At 43.8% G+C, this 19,075-nt stretch overlaps 1 protein-coding gene across 3 annotated transcripts in view; it reads left to right on the forward strand.

The window, feature by feature from the left end:
• Window positions 1–19,075, forward strand: part of tdrkh (tudor and KH domain containing) — a 96,568-nt gene that overhangs the window by 62,007 nt on the left and 15,486 nt on the right. For all 3 annotated transcript variants that reach the window (XM_054736368.2, XM_054736369.2, XM_054736370.2), the window contains exon 8: window positions 11,860–12,035. In XM_054736368.2, the coding sequence (XP_054592343.2) occupies window positions 11,860–12,035 (176 nt within the window). The remainder of the gene's footprint in view (window positions 1–11,859; window positions 12,036–19,075) is intronic.

A 19,075-nucleotide genomic window follows, 5' to 3' on the forward strand; every position in this document is an offset into this window, starting at 1 on the left:
AGTGAGACGGAGAATGGTGTGATGTGGAGTGTTGCTCAGAACCAGCAAATCTGAAGAAGTGATTAGTGCTGATGGGAATTGAAGGTGATGTTTTCGCTCTAAGCTTTGGTTAGGAGATTCATAAACACATTTGATGCCATTTGTCGGTCTACATACCCTTCGCGGAAGTCCCCGTCTAGATCAGGAGGTGTAGAGGTCCAGCTTGACCTCGTGGAGCCAAAGCCTGTAGAAGCAGCCGCGGCAACCAACCACCAGTCTTGAGATGCTCCCGGGTCACAACAGTTTTGTTGGCATCTAGTGAGACCCAAACCTGGGTTGTGAATATTCAGCTTTTATTCTGAAAGGAACCGTTGCAGCAGTTAGAACAGCAACAGATTTTATCCAGCTTGTCATTGGTTCTTTTGGCTCAAGAGGAAAGTTATGGATTGGCCACTCCGACAACTTCTATAGAACGCTTTGAACTGCGTTAAAGATGGCGTGGGCATAGTTTTATACTTTGGATGTTTTGGTTTATGGTTGAATGGAAAGTTGACAGATTTACCAAATGCCACCAAAACCCCGCCTCCGTCAGATCTGGCAGATTCTGATTGGATCACTGAATGCGTTAAAAGACATGACACATTGCTACGTGAGATCAGTCCTAGTGGAAACATTTAAAGTCATATTACTTATTATATTCTATAGGATTATAATAAAGTAATTAATATTTAGATTTCACAGATTGGTCACATCTTATTTATTGACTAACACTTTGCGTGATTAGCTTATTAAAATAGAGTTCTTTGATTTATTAAAAGGAGAGAGTCCATTCTTCCTTCTTCTCTTGAGCTGGAGAGAAGCAGTTTTATAACAAATGCATGAGACCTTGAGGCCGTATCTCATGCAGACTAGTCCTGTGTCAGAGGAGAGGGGAAGCAGTCATTTCATACCATTACAATGTTTAACCAGAAGATTTAGAATTCTTTGTTTATTCAGGGATTGTAAGAAACTTCGTATCAATTCAGACAGAGTCAAGTTTATAAAAAGTAAGAAATTTATTTTCTAAACAATTAAAAACATGACAACTAGGAAACTCTTCATGTGATGAATGAATCTAAGTGGATGGAATGTGAGGTGTGATGATGTGTGAATGGGATGTTGTCAGAACCTTTGTATCTGGAGAAACTGAGTTCTGAGTGGGAGTGAATTTGGTCTGCTATAAACTATAATTGATGGTTTATAAAACCAGATCAGACGCAATCTGTTGAGTCTACATACCCTCTCGGAGACCCCCATGGTAGATCCAGAATGTGCTGAAGTCTGGGGACCCCAAAGGTACCGAAGTCCGTGGAAGAAACCGCAGTGCCACTATACCGGTCTCGAGATGTCTCCAGGTCACGGCAGGTAGTTATTTGCGTCTAAGGAGTCGGAGTTGGTTCAGCTTTATTCTGAAGGAAGCGTTTGCCATCAGCTGTAGCGTGCAATAGCTTGACAGCTTGTCAAAGATGGGATGGGAGAAGAGGCTTCCTCCGATGGCCAGTCAGAGTCAGGCTCAACTGAATCACTCAGGAAGTGATGCTGTTTAAATAATGGCCATATTTTGGTTTACTGACAAATCAGAACTTGCCCTGTAAAGGGGTTTTACCAACAAACTCAGATACACACCTCCCTCAGATATGAAGATGCTGATTTTGTGGATAAGAAAATATCTATGTGCAGTGACATTAAATCTAACTTGTGTCATGGAGATATGGTGAGTGTGTCTTGTCCAGTCAGTGTGCTGATTAAATATATGGGTCATATATTTTGTTTCATCCTTATTAATCTTTCATTGTAATAATAATCTTCATTTCAACTTCAGTAATTTAAGCACAGATTAATCAAAACATTTCATTTAACCATATTGTCCATTTCATTATATGATTAGTTACTCATGCTGTTCATCCGTCTTGTTCTGTGAATAAGAGCAGTCTGAGATAAGCGGAAAGCTTGAGAGGGACTTTGGCCAAGCAACAGTATCTTTCTTGCAGATTAATGGCACCAGTTAAGACTTATGTCTCCAAATGACCCGATACTGAAGAGGTCAGACTGTAGGTGGAAAACTGACCATTTCTGGAGGCTACAGTTGCCAGTTCTGAAAAACTGTATAATATTATTGTTTTTATTAGGTTTTAGAATTCAGAAAGAAAAAACTTTTGCAAAAACCGTATGGATATTTGTTTTTCATTGGGATGATATTCGATGAAAATAGATCTAAAACCGTTACTGGTATTTTTAAAGACATTCTGTTGTGGGGGTTAAGTGCTATTATTCCATGAAAAATTCTGAAAAGCTGCTTAAACCTGCATTTTTTATTGTGTAGTGGAATACATTAGTTAATTATGACCAATAAGATGTGATGATTCCATATAAATATGAAATATCAACCTGACTGATTTTTGAATGTTTAATCAGAAGATTCTAGGGCTCTTTGCTTCTTCAGGGATCATAAACACACTTCGTATTAATTCAGATAGAGTCCGTATATAGTTTATAAAATGAATTTAATTATTTTTCCTAAACTAATAATTATACACGACAAGATATGAATAATGAAATGTGGTGTAATGGATATGAGGGGATTTAATGTGATGTGTGAAATGTAATGGAAGCTAGATGTTTTAGCCAAACCGTTCTTTGTATCAGAGAGAATTTGTGAAGTCTGGGTCGTAAAAGAATTTGTTGTTTGGTTATAAACTAGAGTTGTTTGTTTAAACTCACCAGACGCCAGTGTGCAGGCTGCGATACCCTTGGTATGAGTTGCTCCCGGTGCTCTGGAGGGGTGCGGTTCGAGTGGTGAGGTCACCGTTCGTTGAAACCACAATACTCAGAGATTAGCAGCTTCCTCTGAGTTCAGCTTCCCCAGCCATAAGATGCAACCCGGGGTCTGCAGGTTCGATGTCTCAGAGGTGAAGTAGCTCTTAAAAGAGCTGTTCGTCTGCAATCGCTTGCAGCGTCTCAGAGAGGCTTTGACAGGAGGTCAAAGGAGATGGTTTCAAAAGAGGCTTCTTTCCCGATTTGGCCGAATCCAGAATCAGCTGGAAACTGAATTCATCGAGAAGTAATTCTTTTTTTAATAAACCACAGTGTTATGAGTTTTGGCCAAGTTTGGCAAATCTGAATTTGACACGTTTTGAGTCTTAATCAACATCCCTCAGAAAACCACGCCTTCTTCAGATACAAAGACGTTTTAACACTCTGTAAATGAGAGTCTTTAAAACTTATGTGAGGTGAATATTACTTTAATGAGTATCTTATTGTAATATATATAAGTGTAAACAATGATTAACTTGTTAAATCAAACATATACTGATCTGGTGTAGATAAGACCTGAATGGATAATTGTAAGAGCAATATTCATTTTTTAAGCCATCGTTGGTTTAAACACAGATTATTCAAACATTTGATTTAAACATCTTGTTCATTCAACACATGATTATTGTAACTTACAACTGTAAAGTCCTGTAGGAGCTTCAAGTAGATGGTGAGGAATGCAGCAGCCAGGTTCCTGCATCAGACCTTGGGGCAGTGTCTGTTTGAAATGTTATGTCTTCTTGTATGTAAACAAGCACGGAGCAGAACCTTCTGGATTTTGAGGACAGAAAGAAAGTGGATTCATGTCTGTAGATGAAAGGTTATACTGTGGTCAGTTGGATGGTGAAAATTGACCCTTTTGGTAGATTGTATGCATATCTTTTTTAATGGAGATTTTTTAAAGTCAATTTTTGCAAAGGTTATTAAGAGCCAATGTACGTTAAAACCAACCACCATTGTTTTTCTTATGAAATTCCCAATAATTCCATGTTGTCGTTTTTATAAAACACAGAAACGGTTTCGTTACCTGTTTTTGACGCTACGTTTCGCCGACGGCTGCCGGCTTCTTCAGGCTGACGCTGATGGTGGCGCGTCACTTCCTTCTCCGTTTATCTGCGGGCAGCAGAGGACGTTGTCGCCCTCTACTGCCCGCTCTCCCCTCTCCGCCGATGCAGTCCCATGCGTGGTCCAGCGTGTAAACTCCGTCGTCCCTGTTCATGGTCCCACATCCACGTCTCCTTATCTCGATTGCTTCCTTGATCCATCTTTTGTATTTTTGTATAAATATATAAATCTCTTTTGAAATTTTATATTTTACTTTTTTTATGATTATGTGGCACACTTGACTTCCATACATAATGCATTGGCATCTGCCTCTTTTTTACGGCTTTTTTTTTTATTGTCGCTACGTCTGTCACGTTAGCTGTGTTTTTACCATAGTTTCTACATCCATCACGTCCCAGAGAAGGTTAAACCAACATCAAACCCAACGTTTGGAGCTTGTAAACTCCACACACCTCTCGTGCAGCACCGGCTGTCTGATGCTGCAGCAGCGTCGATCTTCCCGGCTGGATGAGTGAATTTCTTCATCAGAGTTAATATTCTGCTTCATAATCAGAGTCAGTCATGACCAGACAAAGTGATCAGTCAACAAAGACCAGACCTGCCGGCAATTATACGTTTTATCTAATATTTGCTGTAGCGTAATGGTTGTTGGCTCTTTTATGAAAGATGAACCATTCTACATAATAATCTGGAATATTAATTTTAACAAATTAATAACCAAATGTTATAGAGATAAGAAGACTCAAAGGTTGTTTTCATCGATAAACTGACGATCATATCCGTTTGTCTGTGTTTCAGTTCAATGAAAAGGCAAGTTTAAATTTTAAGAGTTTTAATTCTTTAATTTAAACTAACGATTTGAAATGACAATCATAGGAAAAACGATCCACATTGGCAACCTTGTTGGACATCTTTAACAGGTGATATTTTAAGCTTGCTCAAATAGACCTTGTGTTGGATGTGCTAAGATTGAGGATGATGGAATTATGAATGCGTGCATGCAGGTGTCTGAGATTGCTTCAGGGAGAGGGAAGGTGAACTGAGTGAAAAATGATGTTTTGCAATTAAACTTTAGTTCTAATTAGAAAAACAGCATCAGAACGCTATCTGGTCGTGTTCTGCCTCACCGCACTTAGGACCCTCTTTTAGATCCGAACCTCAGGAGGATGTTTCTCCAGATGCCACCTTGGCTGACAGAGAAGACGAAGGTGTGCGACGGTCCAGTCCAGAGTTGACCTCGGTACACGTTGCTGAAGCGTTTCGGCAGATGCGCTTTCTCAAGTTTAAATTAACTCAGAAATCAGCAGACTCTGGGACGAGTCTGCGTTAGCGGGTTGCATTTCAGCTATTCTGTCTGGCTTGACAGAAATAGCGTGGTGGGAGAAAAGAGCCGGCAGGGCTCCTTTCCCTGTGGCGTTCGTTCCGCACTTCAGCTCTCTCCGTTCTGTTCTGACACCTTACCGAAAAACTTCTCTTCCCAAAGCAAACTTGTTGTGCGTCAGAGCAAATGTGTTTTGAAGTTACTGTGGATCCGGACCTGTATGAGCAGGTGTGAAGGTCATCGCTAAACATCTTCAAAAACATTATTTAATTAATTATACTGATTCATTATAGTTCATTATGATTACCCAAAGCATAATAATCATTCATTTGATTAAAATACATTTAGAATGAGCAAAGTGATCAAATGATTATTTAACAAAAATAAAGTACAGAAGCTTAAGACTGTTTTATTATGACTAGACTGTGTGTGAAGTCCTTCTTCTGGAGAGCAGGTGTTCGGATGTTATGGAGTCCTTCAGACTTGCTGGCGGCTTAGGTCTTAATCTGTGGGTGAAGGTGCTGCGTGACCCAGCTTTGACCCAGCCGGGCAAATATGACCTTTGGCACAGAAACCCATACTTCCTCACGTTACATTGCGCTCTTCATGACTGGGAGCCTCTCGGCGGGAGGCATTTTTCAAACTCTAAAAACTCCCAAACTTTGCTCAGCCTGAAGGTTCCACATCTCCACTATCTTCTGGTGTAAAGTAGTAACTTCATGAAGGATCATATTTGTAGATGAGACTTGTTAAAGTCAGCAATGAGGCTTTGGCGTGTATAACGAGTAAGTCCCAACACCGACAACAACGTACTGAAACTAGAACCAACATGCATAAACAGACAGATCGGTCCCGCCTACTTACACTGTTGGTCTTTTTTAAATACGCAGTAATCGCTGCTTGCCTTTTTCAATACATCCTGCATCCTAGCAGCAACCACTTTGGCGCCTCTGGAGTCGGTGTTTGTTTACGTCATGCTGCATTCAGTGTAACTGGAAAAAGGAGCTTCAAGCGCTAAACCTCCGATTTTGTTTTCTTTCTGGCCTTAGTTGGGGGGACGAATCGGGGTCGATCTGAATCTGGGGGGGACAGATCCCCCCCGTCCCTCACCCTATCTGCGCACCTGATTGGTACTAATCAGAGCCAGGTTAGTGAGCCGCCCCTGAAACATAGGTGACCTCAGGTATGACTTGATCAAGTTTTGAAAAGCTCCTCTCAGCTTGAGCCACAGTGACTGGCAGAGCAGTCCAAAAGTTGGGGTAGATCTCCAATAGATCTTTACCATGATCCATAATATTTTAGAATTGCCTCTGAAATTGTAATTTAAACTGACATAAAAAACTGTAGACTACAAAAAATGCCAACTTTTACAGAACAAATCATGTAAAAACTAATCAGTGCAGCCATCTGCAATAAATAAACAGGATAGTTAGTGGTGACTGGGGTGTTTTCTTCTGCTTGTAGAGTTGTTTTATTTATTATTATGTGAACATGATCAACATGTGTTTGTTGTTATTCAGGCAGGCTGCAGCGAGCATTTAACAAATCCTAGTTTGAATCAGTAAAAACGATTCAAGGAATTTTTTTTAACCATTTGAATATTCGTTTCAATATTTCAGCCCTTCTGGCACTCGCAGAGTACAGACGCTTCCTCTTTTGCTCTCTTATCTTTTTTCCCAAGGCTCTTTGTCCTGTCTGCCCACAGAGCGCTTCTCTGCATTTCTCCTGAAAAACCCTATTTTTTAGAAATGGATCTAATTAATTGGTCATTCAACGCGATTGATACGATTTTCTCAACAATGTGGACGGAGCAGGGGGCTCCCACTTGCCTGCAAGGGACACACCCGGCGGGGTATACGCTCGATTCCTGGAAGGAGTGGAGGATCGTATGCCTCTCCCAGCTGTCCATTGAGGACGTCGAAGATATGTGGATGTTTGGCCTGATGATCACTGGATTTCTTCTGATTGGAGTGGGAGGATATCTGGTTTTCTGGAAATTTGGGAAGACGGGAGCGATTGGAGGGCGACCCGCACCCACGGAAAGCACCGCCCAGGTGGAGCCCTTACAGACTGGGACGTTACTCGAGGTGAATCGTAAGCTGGACAACGTTCTAGCTGCGTTACTGGTAGTGCGCAAAATGGATGTCATCTCGGAGAGGGTCACCGGACGGTGTGGAGATTAAAACCTAAAACCTAAATTGGCTTCACTGGAGGACTTGAATGATCAGTTACAGACTTCAAGGCAGAGAGGAAAATGATCTCCCCCGCCTTCAGATCGGTGGACTTCAGCCTGGCGAGGTCATCAACCTGCAGGTGTCAATTTGCGCTGCGCTCCTCCCAAGATCTCCCTCCCACCTGTGGCTACAGTGGCTGAGCGCCACACAGGGCTGCTCTCGCTGGGGAAACAGGATCCCAGGCCCCCCCCCACACCACCTTCCTATCGGAGTCTCCTGTTGTGAACTGTTGATGTTCGTGCTTATATGTTTGAGCCGTTTTTTTGCATAGTAAAGCTACGCCCTGTCGGGAGTAACTCTGGTATGCCTTTTTTCCCCTCACCCCAATTTATCCTCATGTGATCCCCTTTTCATCTAATTGAAATGAGCACCGTTCATGGCTGCTCTCGTGGTCTGCCTGTACCTGTTTTGTCTACGTGTGTGTGTAACCTTGGTCAGGCTGGTCTGCGGAGTCAAGTTCCTATGCTCTGGGTCGATGGAGCGCTGGCAATAAAGCTTTTTCTTATTCTGATTCTGATTCCATTAGCTCGGTTAGCAATTAGTTGACCGAATTTAACTGTTAAAATCCCAGTTAACTGGTTCAAAAAATTGAAAACATGCATCATGAGAGCGTACTTACCTTTATCTTTCTCCTCTTTTTTTTCTGTTTTTTTTTTTTCCTGAATCGGGCACCTGTTGGTTTTAGCCTTTTTATGTTCATCTCTTCTGTTTGGCTCTTGACTCAATAAGTTTCCTTTAGTCAGGACTAAACAATTTGACCTTGATGGGGGGGTGACCACTCAGCCCCTATGGCTCATTTCATTTGGGAATTCCCCTGCCGCACCCCTCCCCTTCCTCTTCTTCATACACGCACGGGGCACCTGAACCCTCAGTCAGCAGGAGTGCCTGCAGCTGCAGGGGCGCTAACTTGCTGTTTCCAATCGAGACGCTGTCATATGACAGATAATAGAAAACCTCGGTGCGGCTTGTGCGCCCCTTTTGTGTCATGAAAAAATGCCGACCCGGGCAACTGCCCTGTCTGCCCGTGCCTAAAACCGCTACTGCTGGCCACCCTATGGAGGGAACTCATTTCAGCCGCTTGTATTCGCGATCTCGTTCTTTCGGCCATTACCCAAAGCTCATGACCATAGATGAGGATTGGGATGTAGATCGACCGGTAAATCGAGAGCCTGGCTTTCTTGCTCAGCTCCCCCTTCACCACGACAGATCGGCTCAGGGTCCGCATCACTGCAGACGCCGAACCAATCCGCCTGTCGATCTCCCGATCCCTCCTACCCTCACTCGTGAACAAGATCCCGAGATACTTAAACTCCTCCACTTGAGGTAGGACCTCTCTCCCGACCCAGAGTTGGCAAGCCCGTTCGAGAACCATGGTCTCAGATTTGGAGGTGCTGATCCCCATCCCAGCCGCTTCACACTCAGCCACGAACCTACCCAGCAAGAGCTGAAGGTCAGAGCTGGATGAAGCCAGGAGGACCACATCATCCGCAAAAAGCAGAGACGAGATTCTCCTGCCACCAAACTCGACACACTCCACACCACGGCTGCGTCTAGAAATTCTGTCCATAAAGATTATGAACAGAACCAGTGACAAAGGGCAGCCCTGGCGGAGTCCAACCCTCACTGGGAACAGGTCCGAATTACTACTGGCTATGCGGACCAAACTCACGCTCCTCTGGTAAAGGAACTGAATGGCCCTTAACAAAAGGCCACCCACCCCATACTCCTGGAGCATCCCCCATAGGGTGCCTCTGGGGACACGGTCATAAGCCTTCTCCAAATCCAGAAAACACATGTGGATTGGTTGGGCAAGCTCCCATGCCCCCTCCGTCACCCTTGCAAGGGTATAGAGCTGGTCCACAGTTCCACGACAAGGACAAAAACCACATTGCTCCTCCTTAATCTGAGATTCAACTATCAATCGGACTTGGAGTAGACCTTTCCAGGGAGGCTGAGGAGTGTGATCCTCTATAGATGGAACACACCCTCTGGTCACCCTTCTTAAATATGGGGACCACACCCCGGTCTGCCACTCCACAGGAACTGCCCCCGATGACCACGCAATGTTGCAGAGACGTGTCAACCACGACAGCCCTACCACATCCATAGCCTTGAGATACCCTGGACAAATCTCATCCACCCCTGGGGCTCCGCTGCTGTGTAGTTGTTTGACTACTTCAGCAACTTCTGCCCCAGAGATTGGACAGTCCATCCCCAGGTCTCCCGGCTCTGGCTCCTCCTCGGAATGCGCATTGGTGGGATTGAGGAACTCCTCAAAGTATTCCTTCCACCGCCCGACTATAGCCCCAGTTGACGTCAGCAGCTCCCCATTCCCACTGTTAACAGTGTGACTGTGTTGCTGCCTCCCTCTCCTGAGGCGCCAGACAGTTTTCCAGAACCTCTTTGGCGCCAATCGAGTCTTTCTCCATGGCCTCACCAAACTCTTCCCACGCCCGAGATTTTGCCTCGGCAACTGCCACTGCTGCGCCCTGCCTGGCTATCTGGTACCCGTCTGCTGCCTCGGGAGACCCACACACCAGCCACGCCCTGTAGGCCTCCTTCTTCAGCCTGATGGCTGCCCGAGCCTCTGGTGTCCACCAGCGGGTACGGAGGTTGCCACCACGACTGGCACCGGCCACCTTGCGACCACAGCTAGCAACAGCCGCCTCAACAATCGCAGAGTGGAACAAGGCCCACTCTGAGTCGATGTCCCCCACTGCTTGACAGATTCTTCTGCCAAGCATTCCCAGCAGACCCTCACTATGCGTTTTGGTCTGCCTGGTCTATGCGACATCTTCCCCTGCCATCTCATCCAACTCACCTCCAGGTGGTGATCAGTTGGCATTTCCGCTTCTGTTTTCACTCAGGTGTCCAAAACATACGGTTGCAGGTCAGATGATACTACTACAAAGTCTATTGACCTGCAACCTAGGCTGCCCTGGTACCAAGTGTACTGATGGGCATCCTTATGTTCGAACATGGTGTTCGTTATGGCCAAACTGTGGCTTGCACAGAAGTCCAATAACGAAACAAAACTTTCGGATCAGGCTGGCCGTTCCTCCCAATCACACCCTTCCAGGTCATGCTGTCATTGCCCACATGAGCATTGAAGTCCCCCAGCAGGACAATGCAGTCCCCTGATGGAGCACTATCTAGCACTTGTCCCAGGGACTCCAAAAAGGGAGGGTAATCTGAACTGATATTTGGCGCATAAGCACAAACAACAGTCAGGACCCGTTCCCCGACCCGAAGGCACAGGGGAACGGGTCTCCCTCTCATCCCCCGGGGTAAACCCCAACACACAGCCAGAGAGTCTTGGGGCTAACGAAAAGCCAACCCCAGCCCTCCGCTTCTCACCCGAAGCAACTCCACCAAAGGAGGGTGTCCAACCCCTCTCAAAGACTTGGGTTCCAGAGCCAATGTTATGTGTCGAGGTGAGTCCGACTATATCTAGCCGGTACCGCTCAACCTCTGCCACAAGCTCCTGCTCCTTCCCCGCCAGCGAGGTGACGTTCCATGTCCCAATAACCAGTTTCCTTGTCGGGGGATCGGACCGCCAAGGCTCCCACCTCGGTCTGCCACCCGATCCACACTGCATGGGACCCTTCATGTTCCTCCTGCGGGTGGTGGGTCCATAGTTGGATGAGCCTATGTATCCGGTTCGGGCTGGGCCCGGCCAGGCCCCATGGGCGAAAGCCCGGCCACCAGGCGCTCGCTCATGGGCCCCAACCCCAGGCCTGGCTCTAGGGTGGGACCCCGGTAACCCTCCCGGCCGGGTACTCCGTCTCTTTGTTTTTACGTCCATGTTTATGTTTATTTATTTCACAGACACTTTTATCCAAAGCGACTTACAATTTTTTTATAACCTATAGGGCATGTTGTGATCTGTGGGGGAAACCGGAGTACCCGGAGGAAACCCACGCATGCATGGGGAGAACATGCAACTCCACGCAGAAAGGCCGCAGCTGAGTTTCGAACCTGAAACCTTCGTGCTGCGAGGCAACAGTCCTAACCACTGCGCCACCATGCAGCCCATGCCCACGTCTATGAAAGATCCAGACCGTTCTTTGTCTCACCCTTCACCTAAGATCCATTTGTCATGGAAGACCCTACCAGGGGCACAAAATGCCCCAGACAACATAGCTCCTAGGATCAATAGGGCACTCAAACTCCTCCACCACGATAAGGTGACGGTTCAAGGAGCAGAGAATATAAAATTAGTAGTTTAAATGTATTTATTTATTTATTTTCTTGTTTATTTTGATGTGTTGGAATGTCACAATGTCCCACAACACATCTTGAGTTGAGTTTAGCTTCTCCTGTTAGCAGGACTCTCGTTTCATATTTTGTCTGATTGTGACTCTGACACCATTATTCCTTGTCCTGAGACATGTTGTGGGTCTGTAGGTGCAGCAGGTGAAGCCCATTGTGGTTGGAGACATTGTGGCTGCTCCATACCGAGACCATGACACATGGAACAGGGCCAGGGTCCTGGGAATCCTAGGCTCCAACCTTGTGGACCTGTACTATGTGGACTTTGGGGACAATGGGGAGCTGCCTCCTGCTAGCCTGAGACATTTGAGGTAAGGCATGTCACAGTGGAGCATTTCTGTTAAGAGCCATGACACTACATTTGGAGACAATGACTCAGCAGATTTTTACTGGACTGGTCAGCAGCCAACAGCTGTTTGGACACAAGTTGTTTTTGTTTAGGTAATGTCTTCTGCTAGTCCTGAAAATGTTGCTGCTGAGGGAGAAAAACCCATGGTCCCAGAAGTAAACTCAGAACATCTGGTGTAGTGGTACCACTGGTTCTGCTGTTCAGTACCACTCCACAGCCTTGGTTTCCTGGTGGTGACCCACCATATTTATGTACACTGCCTGGTTACATTCATCCCCACCAAAGGAAGATATTGATGGCTTTAAAGGTGAGAAGAAGGATTTTGAATTCATTGCATTGCTTAACAGGAAGGCTGTGGAGCTGCTGGAGGCAGGTGGAAGTAGGCAGCCCGAGTGATGCTACTGATGTGGCAGGGAAATGAAAGAGAGTTGGCTAGGATGACACCCAGATTCTTCGCCTGATGGGAAGGAGAAAAAGAGGAGGCACCAACAGTGCCTTAAGTGAAGAACTGGGAGCTTTGGTCAAGTTGGATTTGGTGCCAACTGAAAGGATTTCCATTCAGTCACTGCTGAGTTTAAGAACATTTGTGGTGAACCAATATTTAATTTCAGATATACAGGAAGAGAGGTAGGGGCATAAATGGAGATTGAGGTCTTAGGGACAAGTAGAGCTGGGTGTCGTCAGCAACAGTGAAAATGGATGTTGACCAAGTAGAAGAAAGTAGATATGAAAAGGGGCCCTAGAACCAAACCTTGAGGCACACCTTTGACTACTGGGTAGGGGTCTGATCTGAAGGATCTGAGTTAAATGATAAATGACCCGCACTTGTATAGCGCCTCTCAGAGTAAGGACTCTAAAGCGCTTTACACTACAGTGTATCATTCATCCATTCACACACACATTCACACACTGATGGGGATGAGCTACGGTGTAGCCACAGCTGCCCTGGGGCGCACTGACAGAGGCGAGGCTGCCGAACAATGGCGCCACCGGTCCCTCCGACCACCACCAGCAGGCAAGGTGGTGACGTTAAGTGTCTTTCCCAAGGACACAACAGCAGAATTCGCTGTCCGGAGCTGGGATCGAACCTGCAACCTTCCACTTACTGGACAACCCGCTCAACCTGTTGAGCTACTGCTGCCCCGAGTTGTATGAATTGTGAACAGCCTGAGAGACAGGGGTGGAACCAGCCAAGTGTGAGACAGGAAATGCCAATAGATGAAAGATTGTTAAGAAGAACTGAATGAAAAACAATATAGAAAGCTGCGCTCAGATCAAGGAGGATGAGGATGGAAAGTACACCTGAATCAGCAGCAGTCAGGAGGTCATTCGTGATTTTTAAGACAGCAGTTTCTGTACTGTGACTGGGGCGAAAACCAGTCTGAAAGCGTTCATAAAGAGTATGTTTTAAGTGAGAGTGGAGCTAAGAGGAAACAACTCTCTCCAGAATTTTGTCTAGTGATGATAGATGACAGTGGTGTCTGACAACTGCACAAAGCCTTTTCCAGCACATCCCAAAGATTCTGAATGGGGTTAAAGTCTGGACTCTGTGATGGACAATCCATGTGTGAAAATTATATCTCATGCTCCTTGAACCACTCTCTCTATTTGAGTCCAATGAATCCTGGCATTGTCATCTTGGAATATGGGTGTGCCCTCTGGGAGGATGGAATAACCTGGTCATTCAAGATATTCAGGTAGTCAGCTGACCTCATTCTTGGAGCACTTCCTGTAGCTGAACCTAGACCTGACCACCTGCAGCAAGCCCAGATCATAGCACTGCCGTATAGTAGGCACTAGGCATGATGGGTGCATCACATCATCTGCCTCTCCTTACCCTGACGCACCATCACTCTGGAACAGGGTCCATCTGGACTCATCAGACCAATTTTAATAAAGCGTTGGACAGTTCTTAACCCACTTTTAGTCGTTTCTTACTGAGCCCGTCTGGTGACATTGAGGAAAACAAATTAACTTGTGGCCACGAGATATTAATGCATGAGGGGTGTGTTCCAGAGATCGGCTTTCCTGAAAGGATCTCATCTTAAAAGCCCCCAAATCGCAGGTCACCATGACAACCGAGATGGAAATCAGGCACTGGCTCGTGACGTATAAGTACGAAAAAGTGTTGTATTGCTTTTTAGCTGCACCACGCACCGATCAACAAATATAGATGAATTAAAAACAATTGAAAGTGGCCAGATGGAGCCTAAGATAATATTCTATGTGCACAGGGAGAGATTGTTGACTTTTCCAGATCTTATGGGAACATTTAATTTAACCCAAAAGGGTTTTAGACAGGAACTATTTTTCATATCAAACAAATATCAGTCCGCCTGTCGGCTAACCCCCGCTGGAATGAGCAAATGTTCTGTCAGAACTCCGACAGGTGCACCTCTGACCATTATGCGCAGTATTTTGTCCACAAAGTAATACTATACCACACCAACTTTATTTATGAAGCACATTTAAAAACAGCATGGCAGCTGACCAAAGTGCTGTACAGATAAAAAGTAAAACACAACATAAAAACACAATCAATAATAAAAGTACACAACAAAGCAGTAAAATCACAGTCAATAAGAGAATCAATAATAAAAATAACTCATAAAAGTCATGGGTTTCAAAATGCCTGGTCGTAAAAGTGGACCTTAAGCAGTGATTTGAAATGGGGGAGGGATGGTGCCAGCCTCACTGGGAGCAAGAGCATTCCAGAGGGACAAAAGCACGCTGCCCCCGCGTTTTGTGTTTCATTGTGGGAACGTGAAGCAGCAATCAGCAGATCTCAGCGCCCGGTTTGGCACATAACGAGCCACAATGTCAGACAGGTAATCCGGTGCCAGGCTATTCAGGGCCTTAAAAACAACGGTCAGAATATTTAGCTTCACTCTGAAGTTTACGGGTAGCCAATGGAGCACCGCCAGTACAGGTGTAAGATGGTCACGTCTACAGGTGTTTGTCAGAATGATGGACTACAGTGAAAGTAGCTTGTATGAAGGCAGTGAATCATGGAGCTGTCCTGTCCAGCATGTTGAACACCCAGTTTGCACACATTACAGGTGTCTGTAGCTCTGCCTTTGCTGTCCGGTTTAAACACCACCAAGCTGCAGATGTTTCAGCTCTCCTGAGGAGACACATTAGCTCTGTGTTAGCTGGCTTGCTAACAGCGGCACTTGGTGTCTGAGTCCTTGCCTGCCATAAATTGTGACGTTACTGTGTTGTTTTCGTACAACAAAGCAGCAACAACCTGGAGCTCAATGCTCAGAAGACAGTGGAGATGATTGTGGACTTCAGGAAAGTCACCGCCCCATCTCTCCCCCTCATCCTGACGGACACCCCCGTCACCACTGTGGACTCCTTCCGCTTCCTCGGAACCACCATCACACATGACCTTAGGTGGGAGCCATCCATCAGCTCCCTGCTCAAAAAGGCCCAGCAGAGGATGTACTTTCTGCGGCAGTTGAAAAAGGCCAAGCTGCCGGCCCAGATGATGGTGCAGTTTTACACGGCCATCATCGAGTCCATCCTCACCTCCTCCATCGCTGTGTGGTACGCTGGAGCCACGGTGAGGGACAAACATAGACTGCAGCACATTGTGCGCTCTGCTGAGAAGGTGATTGGCTGCAGCCTTCCATCTCTCCAGGACCTGCACGTCTCCAGAACTCGGAGGCATGCAGGTCGGATAGCAGCTGACCCTTCTCACCCGGGACACACACTTTTTGAGCCGCTTCCCTCAGGCAGGAGGTTACGGTCCATCCGGACCAGAACCTCCCGCCATAAGAACAGCTTCTTTCCATCTGCCGTTAGACTTGTGAACAGCTTATAAACACACAACCATGCTCGTCTTCGGTACTCGACACAACGTCACGTTATCGGACATGTTACTATTACCTGCCATTTTTATAGCTGAAAGTTTTATTCTAGTTTTTTTTTATTATATTTTATTCTATTTTTAATTATATTATTCATGTTATATGTAGCACATTAGTACCGAAGCAAGTTCCTAGTTTGTGAATTGTTTGTTCACTGACAATGGCAACAAACCTATTCTGATTCTGATTCTGATCTGAAATAAATATTACTGATGTAGAGGGATTTACTGAGATTAAAGCTCAGCCATTTTTATTCAATGTGAACATCTCCATCTCAGGATGAACTTAAAAAGTCATGTTTGTTGTTTTAAAAGGTTAAATCATTGGCAGTGAACAGTTGAATTTAAAATGACGACTTTAGTTGTCAATGGCAGTGAATGAGTTAATAATTCATAGGAACGCATGGATAACTTGTGGGAACTCATTAATAACTCGTGGGAACTTTCTACACTTTATTCTTAACATTTAATTTTTGCATTATAAATTGAGGAATGTTATTTTTTGAATAAACTTGTTCAATAAATTGGTGTTTTTAAATAGTATCGAATCGAGTTTGAAATTTTAGTATTATGACAACCCTAGTAAGAAGTCATTAATAACTTGTGGGAACTCAATAACTCTTGGTAACTTATTAAAAACTCGTAAGATCTCATCAATAACTCGGGAACTCATTAATAACTTGTGGGAACTCATTAATAACTCGTGAGAATGCATTAATAACTCGTGGGAACTCATTAATAACTCATCGGAACTCATTAATAACTTGTGAGAATGCATTAATAACTCGTGGGAACTCATTAATAACTCAGGAGAACTCATTAATAACTCGGGAGAACGCATTAATAACTTGTGGGAACTCATTAATAACTTGTGGGAACTCATTAATAACTCGTGGGAACTTTCTACACTTTATTCTTAACATTTAATGTTTGCATTATAAATTGAGGAATGTTATTTTTTGAATAAACTTGTTCAATAAATTGGTGTTTTTAAATAGTATCGAAATTGAGTATCGAGTTTTTCTTTCAAGTATCGAATCGAGTTTGAAATTTTAGTATTATGACAACCCTAGTAAGAAGTCATTAATAACTTGTGGGAACTCAATAACTCTTGGTAACTTATTAAAAACTCGTAAGATCTCATCAATAACTCGGGAACTCATTAATAACTTGTGGGAACTCATTAATAACTCGTGAGAATGCATTAATAACTCGTGGGAACTCATTAATAACTCATCGGAACTCATTAATAACTCGTGAGAATGCATTAATAACTCGTGGGAACTCATTAATAACTCAGGAGAACTCATTAATAACTCGGGAGAACGCATTAATAACTTGTGGGAACTCATTAATAACTTGTGGGAACTCATTAATAACTCGTGAGAATGCATTAATAACTCGTGGGAACTCATTAATAACTCAGGAGAACTCATTAATAACTCGGGAGAACGCATTAATAACTTGTGGGAACTCATTAATAACTTGTGAGAACTCATTAATAACTTGTGGGAACTCATTAATAACTCGGGAGAACTCATTAATAACTTGTGGGAACTCATTAATAACTCGGGAGAACTCATTAATAACTTGTGGGAACTCATTAATAACTCGGGAGAACTCATTAATAACTCGGGAGAACGCATTAATAACTTTTGGGAACTCATTAATAACTCGGGAGAACGCATTAATAACTTGTGGGAACTCATTAATAACTTGTGAGAATGTGAATGCAATAATAACTCATGAGAATGCATTAATAACTCATAGGAATGCATTAATAACTTGTGGGAACACATTAATAACTCGTAGGGACTCATTAATATCTTGTGAGAATGCATTAATCACTTGTGGGAACGCATTAATAACTTGTGGGAACACATTAATAACTCGGGAGAACTCATTAATAACTCGGGAGAACGCATTAATAACTTGTGGGAACACATTAATAACTCGGGAGAACTCATTAATAACTCGGGAGAACGCATTAATAACTTGTGGGAACTCATTAATAACTTGTGAGAATGTGAATGCAATAAGAACTCATGAGAATGCATTAATAACTTGTGGGAACACATTAATAATTCGTAGGGACTCATTAATAACTTGTGAGAATGCATTAATCACTTGTGGGAACGCATTAATAACTTGTGGGAACACATTAATAACTTGTGGGAACTCATTAATAACTTGTGAGAATGTGAATGCAATAATAACTCATGAGAATGCATTAATAACTTGTGGGAACACATTAATAACTCGTAGGGACTCATTAATAACTTGTGAGAATGCATTAATCACTTGTGGGAACGCATTAATAACTTGTGGGAACACATTAATAACTTGTGGGAACTCATTGATAACTTGTGAGAATGTGAATGCAATAATAACTCATGAGAATGCATTAATAACTCATAGGAATGCATTAATAACTTGTGGGAACACATTAATAACTCGTAGGGACTCATTAATATCTTGTGAGAATGCATTAATCACTTGTGGGAACGCATTAATAACTTGTGGGAACACATTAATAACTCGGGAGAACTCATTAATAACTCGGGAGAACGCATTAATAACTTGTGGGAACACATTAATAACTCGGGAGAACGCATTAATAACTTGTGGGAACTCATTAATAACTTGTGAGAATGTGAATGCAATAATAACTCATGAGAATGCATTAATAACTTGTGGGAACACATTAATAACTCGTAGGGACTCATTAATAACTTGTGAGAATGCATTAATCACTTGTGGGAACGCATTAATAACTTGTGGGAACACATTAATAACTTGTGGGAACTCATTAATAACTTGTGAGAAAGTGAATGCAATAATAACTCATGAGAATGCATTAATAACTTGTGGGAACACATTAATAACTCGTAGGGACTCATTAATAACTTGTGAGAATGCATTAATCACTTGTGGGAACGCATTAATAACTTGTGGGAACACATTAATAACTTGTGGGAACTCATTAATAACTTGTGGGAACACATTAATAACTTGTGGGAACTCATTAATAACTTGTGAGAATGTGAATGCAATAATAACTCATGAGAATGCATTAATAACTTGTGGGAACACATTAATAACTTGTGGGAACTCATTAATAACTTGTGGGA

This window comes from Nothobranchius furzeri, chromosome 16, assembly GCF_043380555.1.
Source record: "Nothobranchius furzeri strain GRZ-AD chromosome 16, NfurGRZ-RIMD1, whole genome shotgun sequence".
Lineage (NCBI taxonomy): Eukaryota > Metazoa > Chordata > Actinopteri > Cyprinodontiformes > Nothobranchiidae > Nothobranchius > Nothobranchius furzeri.